The following is an 11,747-nucleotide window of genomic DNA, read 5'->3' as shown; positions in this document are numbered from 1 at the left end:
ATCAAATTTTGCTCTGCCTATCTAAACGGGCCAGCCACTAGCTAGGTCTTGTTGAGTAGCATGTTGCAAGCCTGGGTGATCCGCAGGAACTGCTCCGTGCATCCGTTGTTCTTGTCAGGGTGCAGGCGCAGAGCCGCTTTGCGCCATGCCCTCCTGCACATGATTGAATCAGGTCCACATCAGGCACTCCTCGACTCTTGACTCTGTCGTACGCATGCATCCTTCCAGGACTGATCCCTGGAATTTAGGGCCAACCTTGCAAATCTTTTGGCACTAGCTCAGCTGTCTAGTATAGGCTGTGTCCTGCATCACTCAAGTCATGCAGGACTGAGCTCATTTGAATTCGAGAGTTTTGGATGCGTGCCTGATCTGGCGCTCGCTTGCATTGACATCCACACGGAGCGCGGCGGCCGCGTCGCGGGCGGCAGCTTCCACCAACAAGGAAGCTGTGCGCTTGCGCTCGGCCCTTGCTGACCTGGCCGCCTCTTCCTCGGCCCTCTTTCTGTCCTCCTGCGCCTTCCACTCCTGCATGGAAACCAACACATGCCGTTGACATCAACATGACATGCTTGGCATACCACTTGAGCATTCCAATCTGCTGAGGTCCACATCGTTTGCAGTACTGCTTACATCCGCGGGGATCCTTATTCTGTGCTTGTAGCCTGCAATATTTGGTGGCGCTGTGTCAATTTAATCATGCCAGGAACAGAAAGCTGTCCTCATCCAAAGAAGAAGGAGTGTCCAACGAAAGTGAGCGGCTTGCCTGGTCAATGCTGTGCTTGTCGGTGGCGCAGCCGCACTGCGAGCAGAACAGCATCACGTTGGGGTCATTTGCGTCAGCGGCGCAAAACCATATCTCAAATCCGTCGCATGCGCTGCAGCCCTCACACCTACTCCGCACCGCCTGTTGCATGCATAATTTTAACGGTTTTTTTCATTCCTGATTTCCATCATCGCACCCGATCATATATCAAGCTGCAGACACTTCATACATATTATCAAGGTGACTTTGAGGTGGTGCAACAACTAGTTCTTGAGTGGTGGACTACAGTGACTGATCATTGAACTTCAAGCTGTCGCGCCTCGCAATAAAATACTTTTAGTCTCAAACTAGTTCTTGCCTGGGTGATGCCATCACAGCGCGTCCGCTGAAGGACCTCTCCACTGCTCTCAGCCTCTTTCACCCGCTGCTGCGCTGCTGCCACCCGGTCCAGTCTCTCCTACAAGCATCCATACACCTTTCCAGCAAAGCCAACGCTCCGAACTGTCAGCCTATCAAGATTGAGCTGACATGCACCTTCTAAAGGAACAAGGGCTGTTTTATGCATCCGTCACATGATGCATTAGCAAGAGATCAAATGACGGCTGACGGGCTGTTCAACGGTGTGGTTTGCAAGTGTTGAGAGCCCACCTGTTCCTCCGGACTGACAGCAGGCGGCGGCCGCTGACTTTCTGCACTGGGTGTACTTTTGCTTTTAACCGTCCCGTTATGTGCTTCTGTTTTCTGACTCCCATGTGCACTCTCTGTGTGGCCTTGTTCACTGTTCACATGCCCATTTGCTGCAGAGGTGGTCTCTGCTGAGATGTGACATGTGCACCGCTGGTGCTTGCTCTGCCATTTCAGGTAGGCCTCTTTTCTCTTCTCCAGCTCACCAATCTCACACTTAAGTTGCTGCACAGCTTCCTCGAGAGAAGCCTTCTCCTGTCTCAGACCCGCCACCTCAGCTCTCAATTTTGCGGCATCCTCTCTGTTCACACCACTTTTTGACACATCTTCCTCCCCTGACACAATGTCCGCTCTGCCTGCCTCTGTTCGGCTATGTGTGTGCTGTGATGTTGAGGGTCCTTCTGCCGCTTCTCCATTGTCTGACCTGGTGGCTTCACCCTCTGTGGAGCATTGAGAGGCTGCAGGGACTTCTCTGGCAGCTGGCACGCTTTGGTTTGGCTGAAGCACATGCGAGTTGATGGGAGCTGTGCCATTACTCTCATGGTCCAGGTCTTGTTGTTGTTCAGCAGGCGGTGTATGCTTAGGCTCCTCACTAGCGCTCCCCTGCTTCGCTGCAGCCGCCTACCACAACCAACAAAGCCGATTCCCTTCCATCCATGTTGAATGAGCACAGCTTGGACGGCATAACACAGCGGGGTCCATGTGCCTCCGCACCGCCCATTCATCAGCCAATGGCATCGTCCTGATGCTGTCTATATGCAAATCAGATCAAATCATGCAACCTCCTTGGTGATCATTATGCACAGGTGCTCTTCTGCTCTTCCCTTCAGCAACCTGGAAGTGTGACGAAATGTTTCAACTTCTTTGCGGACGATTCTGCACACCTGGGCAGATCTGAGTGCAGCTGTGTACTCCTTGCTGGCTGGAGCGAGCGCAACGCACAACTGGTAGCATGCAGCAGCCTGCGTGAATTTTCTGAGGCCGACTTTGGCCGCCGCCAGCCGCGCATGCGCCTTCGGCCAGTCCTGGCGCAGCGACACCGCCTTCTCTGCATCAGCCTCTGCCTGTGCAAACCTGCACCCGCATGCACCTCAACATGCTGCAATAGGCGAGCTTGCAAATTGCATGCGCAACCGTGGCTGTTATTATTTTTGAAGTCGTCATGCCGCGGCACACGTTGTGCGTTTATTGGGGCACTTTGTCAGCCCCGCTCAATTGAATGCCCCGTAGGACATGAGGCCTCGCCCTGGACTTGGCCGCAGAGTCAAGCCTGAAAGCTGCGAGAGCCACGGCTTCTTTCTGCATGCCAGAGTCGGTGGCCTTCAGGCAAGGATTACTAAAATCTCCTATCAACATATGCATGAGCACAGTCTGATTCACACGCACCAGCGCATGGCGAGGTAAGCGGCGGAGCGGTTGCTAAGCAGCACGGCGCTGTGCGGCTGCTCCGCAAGCGCGCGGCTGTAATGCACGACGGCTGCCGCGAACTGGCCGCGTGCGAATGAGTCATTGCCGGCTTCGCGCTCGTTCTCTGCGATCAGTGCCTCGTGGGAAGCCGGCGGGCAGCCGCAGCGGCTGCAGTCGATGATGCTCAGGTCGTTGTCCGGATGCTTCCGCCGCTGCAGGGATGACAGTTTTGTTCAAAAATTCATTGCGGTGCTTATCGTGTTCATGAATTGATCGTGAAAGAGAAACCGCAGCGTGTAGATCGCACAGAAATTTGTGTGTAAAGGACATACATAATAGAAATCTAGAAGGCAGGTTTTGGTGTGCCTGGCATACCCCACGGTCCTTGGTGCTGACGGTGTAGTCGGCCGTGGCTTTCCAGTAGCCTCCGCACTTCGTACACTGTGCACAGCCAAACGTTGCCATAAGATTGTTCTCATTGTTTGAACTTGGCATCCAACTCTCGAGAAATTTGCAGAGAGCATCGCTAAAATTGAGCAAGTTGAGGAGGATCATCGCTCACCCCGCTGCATCTTCCCCTGACGACACCGAAGATGTCTCGATTGGTGTATTGATCAGTAAGATATTTGTCATTCACGCCATTTACTGCCATGTACCACCTACTGTGTGTCCGATGAACTCCTGCTCGGTCAGTGTGCAGCCAACAGACGACCAGAATGGCTCGGTAACTTATTCAAATTCTTTGAATGTTCAAATCTAGACAATTGGCGTGCATTTCTGACTGACTTCGGTCATCTTGTCTGTGGAGGCCTGAGTTACATGTAACGTCGAGCCCCGTTATGCGGACACGTTACGCCAGCTCAAAGCACAACTCAGCGGCCAAAGCTGCACATTGATTTATCCTTCTTCCAGACCATACACATCAGATCATAGCCAATTGTCAGCGAGGGACTTATTGGGCTGTTTGGATGTGCATATAGGCAACAGTCCTGTAAACTGCTGGTTTGGGCACTCCATGTCATCTTCTAGGGCAGCAGCACGATTTGCATGCAGGGTTGTGCGTACATCCAGAAATACCGTGCACACAACTCCCTGCTCTAGCACACCCAGGAGGACGCCACAATGTGAGCCTACAAGGCCCTCGCAGAACTCAGCAACACCTAGGATGCGATGTGAGGAAGCCAAAAGAAGCTACACATCCAACAGGTGCGTGCAAGGCCAATTTGATTTATTGTACTTGATGAGTAAGCTGTGCTATTCTGTCGAGCTAAGCGTTGCGTTGAAGGATGGTTCCGCCCTTCAGTGCTGAGGATTGGTTTGTTTTGTGCTGCAGTCTGGGAAGTGTGAGGCGACCCCTGCTGTCTCAACTGCCAGCTGCATTGCGACTTGCCCTCTCTAGGCAATCCTCGCTCCTTCTCTTCAATTGGGACGGTGAGAATCCCTATGTCTAGTGCACATGCATCGAACCGTTCTCACTCTTTATTTCAAATAGGCCCACTGTGGTGCATATACCATCAAGTGAGCGTCCAGCTTTCTTTTCTGCAGTGTTGGAGGATGCCTGATAGGAGTTTGCGCTTGCCTGGAGGTCAGCATACCCAGGGCAAGTTCTTGACATGTCTGCACATCTCTTGAATTCCATCAAGTAAGGCACCTTCCTTGGCGGGGGTGCAGGTGACGAGGACCGATAGTGACAGAGCGATGTGCAGATGATGAACGCAGGTGAAGAGGATCGGTGAATAAGGATGTTCCTTTAGCGACGCAAAGAGATCCTCCGCCTTTAGAGATAGCTGGCAGACAGACAAGCATTGAGACCCTTGTCCTGCAAGAAGAACAGTGTCTGCTGAATCGTTTGCAGTGTGTATGGGTAGCCATGTGACAACACGTTAAGTTATCGGACTTGCTGTGATTGGTCAGGGGCGGCTGAGCCGACAATGTCAGAATTGTTCCCACTGAAGATGTAATGTGACACTGTCATGCAATGCCAACATTGCAGCTGCAAGCGAAAATGCATGTCACACGTGCCTAGGGTAGGGCCATGATTTTGATGAGTGGTAACACAGTAACTTCAAATGCAGTCGAATCGATGACCTAATTGAAGGAAAACGGCCATCGGCACACGCGCATGCAGCAGTTGCAAAGGCAATTGCGTGCCATACATTGCGACTTTAGAGAGCCTTACAAATATACAAGAGGCGCATCACATTCATGCACCCTTCCATACATAATGATGTATGGTTGCAAGGATGGAATATTACACAGCTATGGTCTGTTCGCACCAAGCAGTGTCCTGCTGCAAATGTTATCTTTATAACCGCCCTGACATCTCCTAGAGTACAAGTCAGTGCCGCAGACCACCATAGATAGTGTACTTCCCTGTTGAGAACCGAAACAGCTAGGGCAGCATCTACATACAATCTGTTCTACATGAGGTTCTGTGCAACAATCCTAGTTCAATTGCGCAGCGACTGCTTTCATGTCCCATGGAAAATGACACGAGCAGATGGAAAAGGAGTCCTGCAAAAATCCAGGGAGCCTCAAAGTGGATTCTTGTTTTGTTGAGGGATCCCGTGGGCGCCTAGCAATGCCTGCTGTCATGCAGGGCTTCTTGTCTGCAGCCCAAGCAGATATTTGCCTGACAAAATATGGTAAGCTTGATGAGACCCCAATATCAGTCATGAGCCGCTCAGAAATATCATGCTGCCAGTATGATAGGTGCATTGCTTGGAAAGAGGGCGCTTCACAAGCTGACTTGGTCTCTTTGACTAGGGCCTTGCTGTCTGCTGCTGCACTGCTTGCGCTCCTTCTTCAGGAGAAGAAAGAATGCCATACACTTAGCAGACGCACGCTGCATGCTACCTAGCACGCTTGGTCGTCTGATATAGCACCAGTCCCTTTCCTCACCAATGCACTCATTCCTTAGACAGCTGGAGCCCCAAGTCATTGCCAAAGCACCTGCGGGTTAGAAGGCTTCTACGCAAAAGTTATGGGTCCGCAGAGAAGGCCTCTAGGCAACAACCCATCTATGCAGCTCCTGTGTCTAACACCGCATTGGGAAGGATTGCCAAACATTGTGCTTGCTGACATCAGCGAGGCAACACAGTGGAAATCCTTAGGCGGTCATCGCCAAATTATATCCTCCTATTCACCTGATGTCAGCGTGACTCAGCAGAGGGGGAGGAAACGCCGCTGATCAAGCCTACGCCACTGGTGCTGACATCAGCGCGGCGACTCAGTAGAAGTCCTCGAGGCGGTCGTCGCCGGGGTCGTCCGGGAGGGCGCGCCGTCGGACGGGCTTGGTCTCCGCCACGTCATCGTCATCGCTGCCCGGGTGCAGGCGGCAGGGCTCCCATTGCACCACGCTGCCGTCAAAGGAGGTCGTCACCAGCATCGGCTCGCTCGGGTGCCAGGAAAGGTCGCGCACAATCTCGTGGTGGTACCGCAGCTGGTCCACCGTGCGCCCGGTCACAATGTCTGCATGCGCGCGAAATTTGCAGATTTAGCATTGGAATAGGATGTGGGCATACGCAGTGGTGTAAGCACTGACACTTTGTGCGCATCAGCTGAGCTTGTGTAGCAAGCTGCATCAAATGAGCCTTGTCATAGTTCCACAGGTGATGGAGATTGCTTGTGGGAAGAATGCAGAGTGGAACCGATTCACCTGAGGAATACAAAAGGCTCGTGACACCAACATGGCAATTCATCGTAAAGGGAGCCGGACGAGAAAGGCTCACAGCAGGGCAGAAATCAGCCACACAGGAGCCAGAAGCGCAGAGTATCCACTACACCTACTTCTATAAGTTTAATTGAGGCCGCGACTTGGAGAAGTCCCAACTGCGGAATTACCACTTTAAGGAGCCAACATTCAGGCACAAGCGATATTGTGCTTGCCATGCCCCTGAATCACCCAGGCTCTTATCCAGTGCAGTGTCAGGTGCAGGGTGCACTGAATTGAAGCAATCTAGAGTGTAGAAGGAGTATAAAGCGCGCACCATAGATGCGGACGGAGCCGTCGGCGGAGCCAGTGTACACGTAGCGCTGGCCGGTGGTGTGGGCAGGCGAGAAATATGCGCGGATGAGCGTCTGCAGCACCGAGTGGCCGCGGAAGGCCTGCACGCTGACATCTTGCGGGTGGGGCACTATGTAGCCGCGCGCCGGGAAATCTGCCCACCGGTAGTCCCTGCGCGCGCACGAAATTGAAAAGTCGAGTCCAAAGTTGAGGATGTTTGAAGAACAGCCTCAACCCTGCTTCTTGCGGAGAAGGAGATCCCTCTGCCAGCTAGCCCCTCATTGCCCATTGTAGATCGCTTGGATTTCATCCCATGTCTGGAGCTGGTTCAAGCAGCGACCCGAAGAAACAAGGGCTTGCTGAGGCGCTCCAGAGATTCTCAAAGATGCAAGACCAAAAGATTTCTTAGTGACAACGATTACCAAAAGCTTCTACTTGAGAGGAAGCGCAGGGCGTTTAGCTTGCCAGCAGCACCAACAAGAGGTTGTCCTTGCCAGAGCATGCATGCGATCGGGCTGTAGAATCCCAGCCATCCATTCGCCCACAGCACAGCGCTAGAGTGCTCTGCACATCTAAACCATGCAGAGACTCGGACCTTCTAAAGCCGGTCATGCTCAGTACTGCAGAACCTTTTCGAGCTTGTTACATCACCGTCACTTGCATTAATGCAGAAACGCCAGGAATATGACCCTGAGCACCAAAAAATTTACACTTGTGCAAATAGAGCGCAGCGTTTCCAGCACACAACGGCAAAGCTGCCTGTGCACTGATTGTGAATGGCAGGACGTACCAGTTGCCAAAGGAGGGAATGGTGGGCCGCGGCAGCCTGCTGTACTCATGAGAGCTGTACATCTGCAGCAGAACAAACCGCACATCTCATTGGCACGGGAAGTGACAACATGAGCTCTCGGCTGGGACTGTCAGAACCATCGCGAAGGGTGGACATGTCATCAGTGTGACCACTTCATTGACAACATGCACGCCGTAGCGTCAACCTCTGACAGTCGTAAGTCCCTTCGGAAATCTCCACATCAGCTGCATAAACTACACTTTTGTACATTGATTTTCTCTAAGTTGGGCACGACATTACATCCAAATTGCAGATGATAAATGCAGGGGGTTAAGATTGCCCGCACCTTGCGAACATCCCAGAGACGCGCAGTCTGGTCCTTGGAATTGGACAGCAGGTAACGGCCATCTCCCTTGGAGTCCAGATGAGTCAGCCCCTCGCTGTGCCCCACCAGCACGCCCGCCGGCTTGGCCCCTCTCCCCAGCGCCCTCCGATCCCACACCTGTGCATAGGGGGAAAATTGTTTTCTTATGGAACAGGGATTTGCCAATTCACTAATAAAACAGTGCCCAAATGGGTCCAACACTTGCAGTCTTCCCAAAATGAAGCTGTGTTGCAGGACTGACTCAGACAAGCAAGAAGCCGGCAGAGCTGAGCGGCAGAGCTCATTGGCGGTCCAGAATCGGTTCAGCATCTCCTTCAAAATTGCCAGGGTGCAGATGATGCAGTATGCAAAAACTGCCACTGCCCACATGGCCAACATGCATGCGACAGGTATGCAATTAAGGGATACCAAAATAGCCTCACATACTTCACACCAGCATGTGACGAGCAGCGAAAGGCAAGGGTTGGAAGCATGCTCGTGCCCAAAGCACTGCAGATGATCTTGCATTATCAAGTTCATCTAGTGATGCAGCCCCAGAGGCAGAGCATCACGATGTGAAAAGAGGTGGTGATGGGAGCTCGCCTTGATCAGGGTGTCATCAGAGCCCGAGGCAATGATGTGCGAGCTCTCATCCATGAATGCAACCGCATTGACATCGTCCTGGTGCCCTGTGATCCTCAGCACCGTCTGCGCCACACCCACGCCAGTCCATCAATACAAGAAAGGTTTGTAGTTGCAGTCAGGTAATATCTTATTGAGCACGATTGAAGCGGCCTTGCTCGCTCACTGGGACAGGCATGGCCAGGATAATGGCTTCTACATGCACTCAGATGCAGCAAGTAACCTTTACTCACCAAGGGCTGACCTATATGGCCAAAAGACTACATGCTGCACGAAGTACACACAGAAGCCACCATCCTCCAGCAGCCACAAAGCTGCAAATTGATGGGTTTCACTACCAAGCATAGCAGAGAAACAATCCTACCACTGTAAAGCAAGGCCAACAGGCAGATTCTGCTGCATGCCTGAACCTGTCCTACATGCACCCTCACAGGCCATCAAACAATGCCCTGCAGGATTCAGCATCATCTGGCATGTGCCACTCAGACACAGGTGCAATATTCCACCCTGTACCGCTCCATGTTGTAGACGTACAGAGAGTGTCATGAACAACAAGCATAGTCTACTGCACGCCCCTGGAGTTAGGCCTTGCACACCAGCATGCAACCCCCTACAAGCCTCAGCACTCTCCGTGCATGTGCCACGTATGCACAACTGTGCCCCAAACTGCATATGAACCGTCAATATAGGCAGAAAACCCACCTTTTGCCGCTCCATGTTGTTGACATAGAGAGGGTGTCATGACCAGCAAGCCCCTACCAATCTGACAATTTCCAGTGCAGTTGTCACTCACGCACAGATGCAAGAAATCCACCTTTTGGCGCTCCATGTTGTAGACGTATAGGGAGTGGTCCCCGGTGCCGGCCACAACCTCGCGCCCATCGGCGCCCCAGCGAAGGCTCCAGATGCCAAAGCTGTGGTGGTAGTCGCTTGCTCCCTCGTTGTCCATCACGTCAAAGTGTAGCGCCTCGTGAATGTCCGTCACATTCGCCTCCGACTCCACCGCGCCCGTCCGCATGTTCACCTGCACAGCACATGCCATTACTGAGTTGTTGTCGCACTTACATGAAGCCGCATGCAGCACTTAATACAACTGCCTTTGTGCCGCGGTATGGCACAAATGTGAGCAGCCACTGCACGTCAGTGCATGTGATATTACTGGTAAGTTTTCCCCTGTCCCCTACATGTCCAACCCATGGGCACGAGGCAAGTTGTTGAGACCAGCAGCATCAGCAACAGCCTTCTAACCAAACACTGCACAAGGTCCATCACTGCCCCTTTCTTGCTCTGTAGACCTGTCTCTGCATCTTTAGAGAGAGAAAGGGAGAGCAATGAAGATCACGTAAACTCACGGTATGGGCAGCGGGGCGCTACCATGTGCAAGATTGGGTTGATTGAGCGTGGTGAAGATCAAGAAATCAAGGAGCAGGCAGTGGGGCTGTTATCATGTGCATGGTGGAATTCCTGGAGGGCGATATAGATCAAGTAGTCAAGGGGAAGGCAGAGGGGTTGTTACCATGTGCACTGTGGGGTTGATGGAGGCGTAGAGCAGGAATTGCTGGTCGGGGGAGAGGCAGGTGTCCGTTACAGTCCAGCGCAGATTACGGCAGTGCACATTCTTGCGCAGCCGCCAGCTGTTCTCCGTCTCGTACACGCGGATGCGCCGGTCGTGCTGGAACGCCGCTGCACAGACGCACACATGCCAGGTGAGCATCAGGGCAGCATTGTGTATGTGTTCCTTAAAGAAACACATCATTTATTGAAGTGATGGGTTCACTGCGTGCACGTAGCCACGAGCCGGAGTAGCATGCAATTGCGGGCACAGTGCAGCATTCGCAAGGATTTCAAGGCATCTTTGGACCTTCGTGAGCATTTTAACATGCCAAGCAAGGTCCAAAGAAGCTGAAGTACCCTTTCAGAGGGAGCACATAACGACAACTGCATGCTGCTGCACTTGAATGCCTCGAAGCAAATCTCAACCGAAGAACAAGAAGACTTCTCCGTTTGCCCTGAACGACACTGGCAAGTCATCTTGATAAGTCTTCACAAGTCTCACGGCCCCATATTGTCCAAACTGCACCCTCAACCTGATAGCGCGCCATATTTTGTGGATTCGTGTTCTCTGAACTCAGCTCCGGAGGCCATGCATTGCTGCATGATGCCAAGAATGTATCAGACACACAGGCTCGCGATCAGTGCGAGCCTCCTTTGATGCTCCTGCAACCCCCCATGCCTTCCATATACCATATCGAGCTTATTGGGAAATGCAGCACCCACCAATGAAGACATCCCCCTCTGCAGAGAACTGGCCGATGTAGGCGCGGCTCTGCATGCGGTCAATGAGCTCCACAGGGAAGTTGGGCCGGAACATGTGCGCGCCAAGGTGGCAGCGCTCTGGCGCATTGAAGCCCCCGTTGTGGCCCAGCATGTTGGCCTCCCTCATGCGCAGCAATGAATGCAGCTGCGCCACACCCTTGCTCCCGCCCTTGCCCTGCAGCCACAGCATTAGTGAGAAGCTTGGCATGCATGCCGGCGTGAATGTCAAAGCATGTGTCGAGCAAGGGCCGGACTACATCAAAACACAGGGCGTGTCTGGGCAGCATGAAGAGGAGCAGCAAAGTAAACACAGCGGCCTTGGGATCCAGAATTGTCATATATCCCAACATGGCCTGATTGGTTTGACCAAAATTCTTTACACACAAAGGATCCGGAAAGAAAGACAGGACTCAGGCAATACCGCAGCGCATGTGCTTTCCTCTGCTTCACATGATGAGAAGGGAGGGCCTGTCGTGCATAAAGGCATATGACAGGGAACAACACACAGTGCGCACCATCCTGTGTCTATGCCTGGGGTTGACAGCGCATGTGTGCGCATCCACAAGGTGGCTAATGTGGTGCTCAACGGGCTTGGGGTCATCTGGCACCCTCTCAAGCCTGCTGAGCTGCCCCTCTAACCGCATCCTCCTCTGCATGCGCGCAACACCTGTACATGCCCCGAGCAAAAATTTGGCACATGCATCATGACTGCCAAAATATTGGAATTCTTGCCTTACCACGCTTAGACAAGCCACAGTTTTGAGACATGCATCAT

The 11,747-nt window shown here is 52.7% G+C and overlaps 4 protein-coding genes across 4 annotated transcripts; 1 reads left to right on the top strand and 3 right to left on the bottom strand.

Moving 5' to 3' along the window:
• Positions 1-333: 333 nt before the first annotated feature.
• Positions 334-3,319, bottom strand: COCSUDRAFT_56574 (TPR-like protein; the record flags this gene model as incomplete). Its single annotated transcript, XM_005645842.1, has 6 exons — positions 334-525; positions 1,158-1,220; positions 1,955-2,068; positions 2,332-2,521; positions 2,828-3,066; positions 3,230-3,319. The coding sequence occupies 6 exons, from the start codon at positions 3,317-3,319 to the stop codon at positions 334-336; spliced, it is 888 nt and encodes a 295-aa protein (XP_005645899.1).
• Positions 3,320-3,778: 459 nt separating this feature from the next.
• Positions 3,779-4,831, top strand: COCSUDRAFT_33647 (hypothetical protein). The gene is made up of 3 exons (XM_005645841.1): positions 3,779-4,060; positions 4,188-4,285; positions 4,526-4,831. The coding sequence occupies exons 1-3, from the start codon at positions 4,020-4,022 to the stop codon at positions 4,540-4,542; spliced, it is 156 nt and encodes a 51-aa protein (XP_005645898.1). The 5' UTR covers positions 3,779-4,019; the 3' UTR covers positions 4,543-4,831.
• A 182-nt stretch (positions 4,832-5,013) lies between these two features.
• On the bottom strand, positions 5,014-5,762 carry COCSUDRAFT_33646 (hypothetical protein). Its single transcript, XM_005645840.1, has one exon. It carries the CDS (start codon positions 5,570-5,572, stop codon positions 5,300-5,302), a length of 273 nt encoding a protein of 90 aa, XP_005645897.1. The 5' UTR covers positions 5,573-5,762; the 3' UTR covers positions 5,014-5,299.
• Positions 5,763-6,083: 321 nt separating this feature from the next.
• Positions 6,084-11,162, bottom strand: COCSUDRAFT_17436 (WD40 repeat-like protein; the record flags this gene model as incomplete). Its single annotated transcript, XM_005645839.1, has 8 exons — positions 6,084-6,325; positions 6,844-7,031; positions 7,651-7,712; positions 7,997-8,124; positions 8,587-8,722; positions 9,471-9,680; positions 10,173-10,339; positions 10,934-11,162. The coding sequence occupies 8 exons, from the start codon at positions 11,160-11,162 to the stop codon at positions 6,084-6,086; spliced, it is 1,362 nt and encodes a 453-aa protein (XP_005645896.1).
• Between the last annotated feature and the right edge of the window lie 585 nt (positions 11,163-11,747).

This window comes from Coccomyxa subellipsoidea, assembly GCF_000258705.1.
Source record: "Coccomyxa subellipsoidea C-169, whole genome shotgun sequence".
Classification (NCBI taxonomy): Eukaryota; Viridiplantae; Chlorophyta; class Trebouxiophyceae; family Coccomyxaceae; genus Coccomyxa; species Coccomyxa subellipsoidea.
This window is presented reverse-complemented; position numbering and strand designations above follow the sequence as displayed.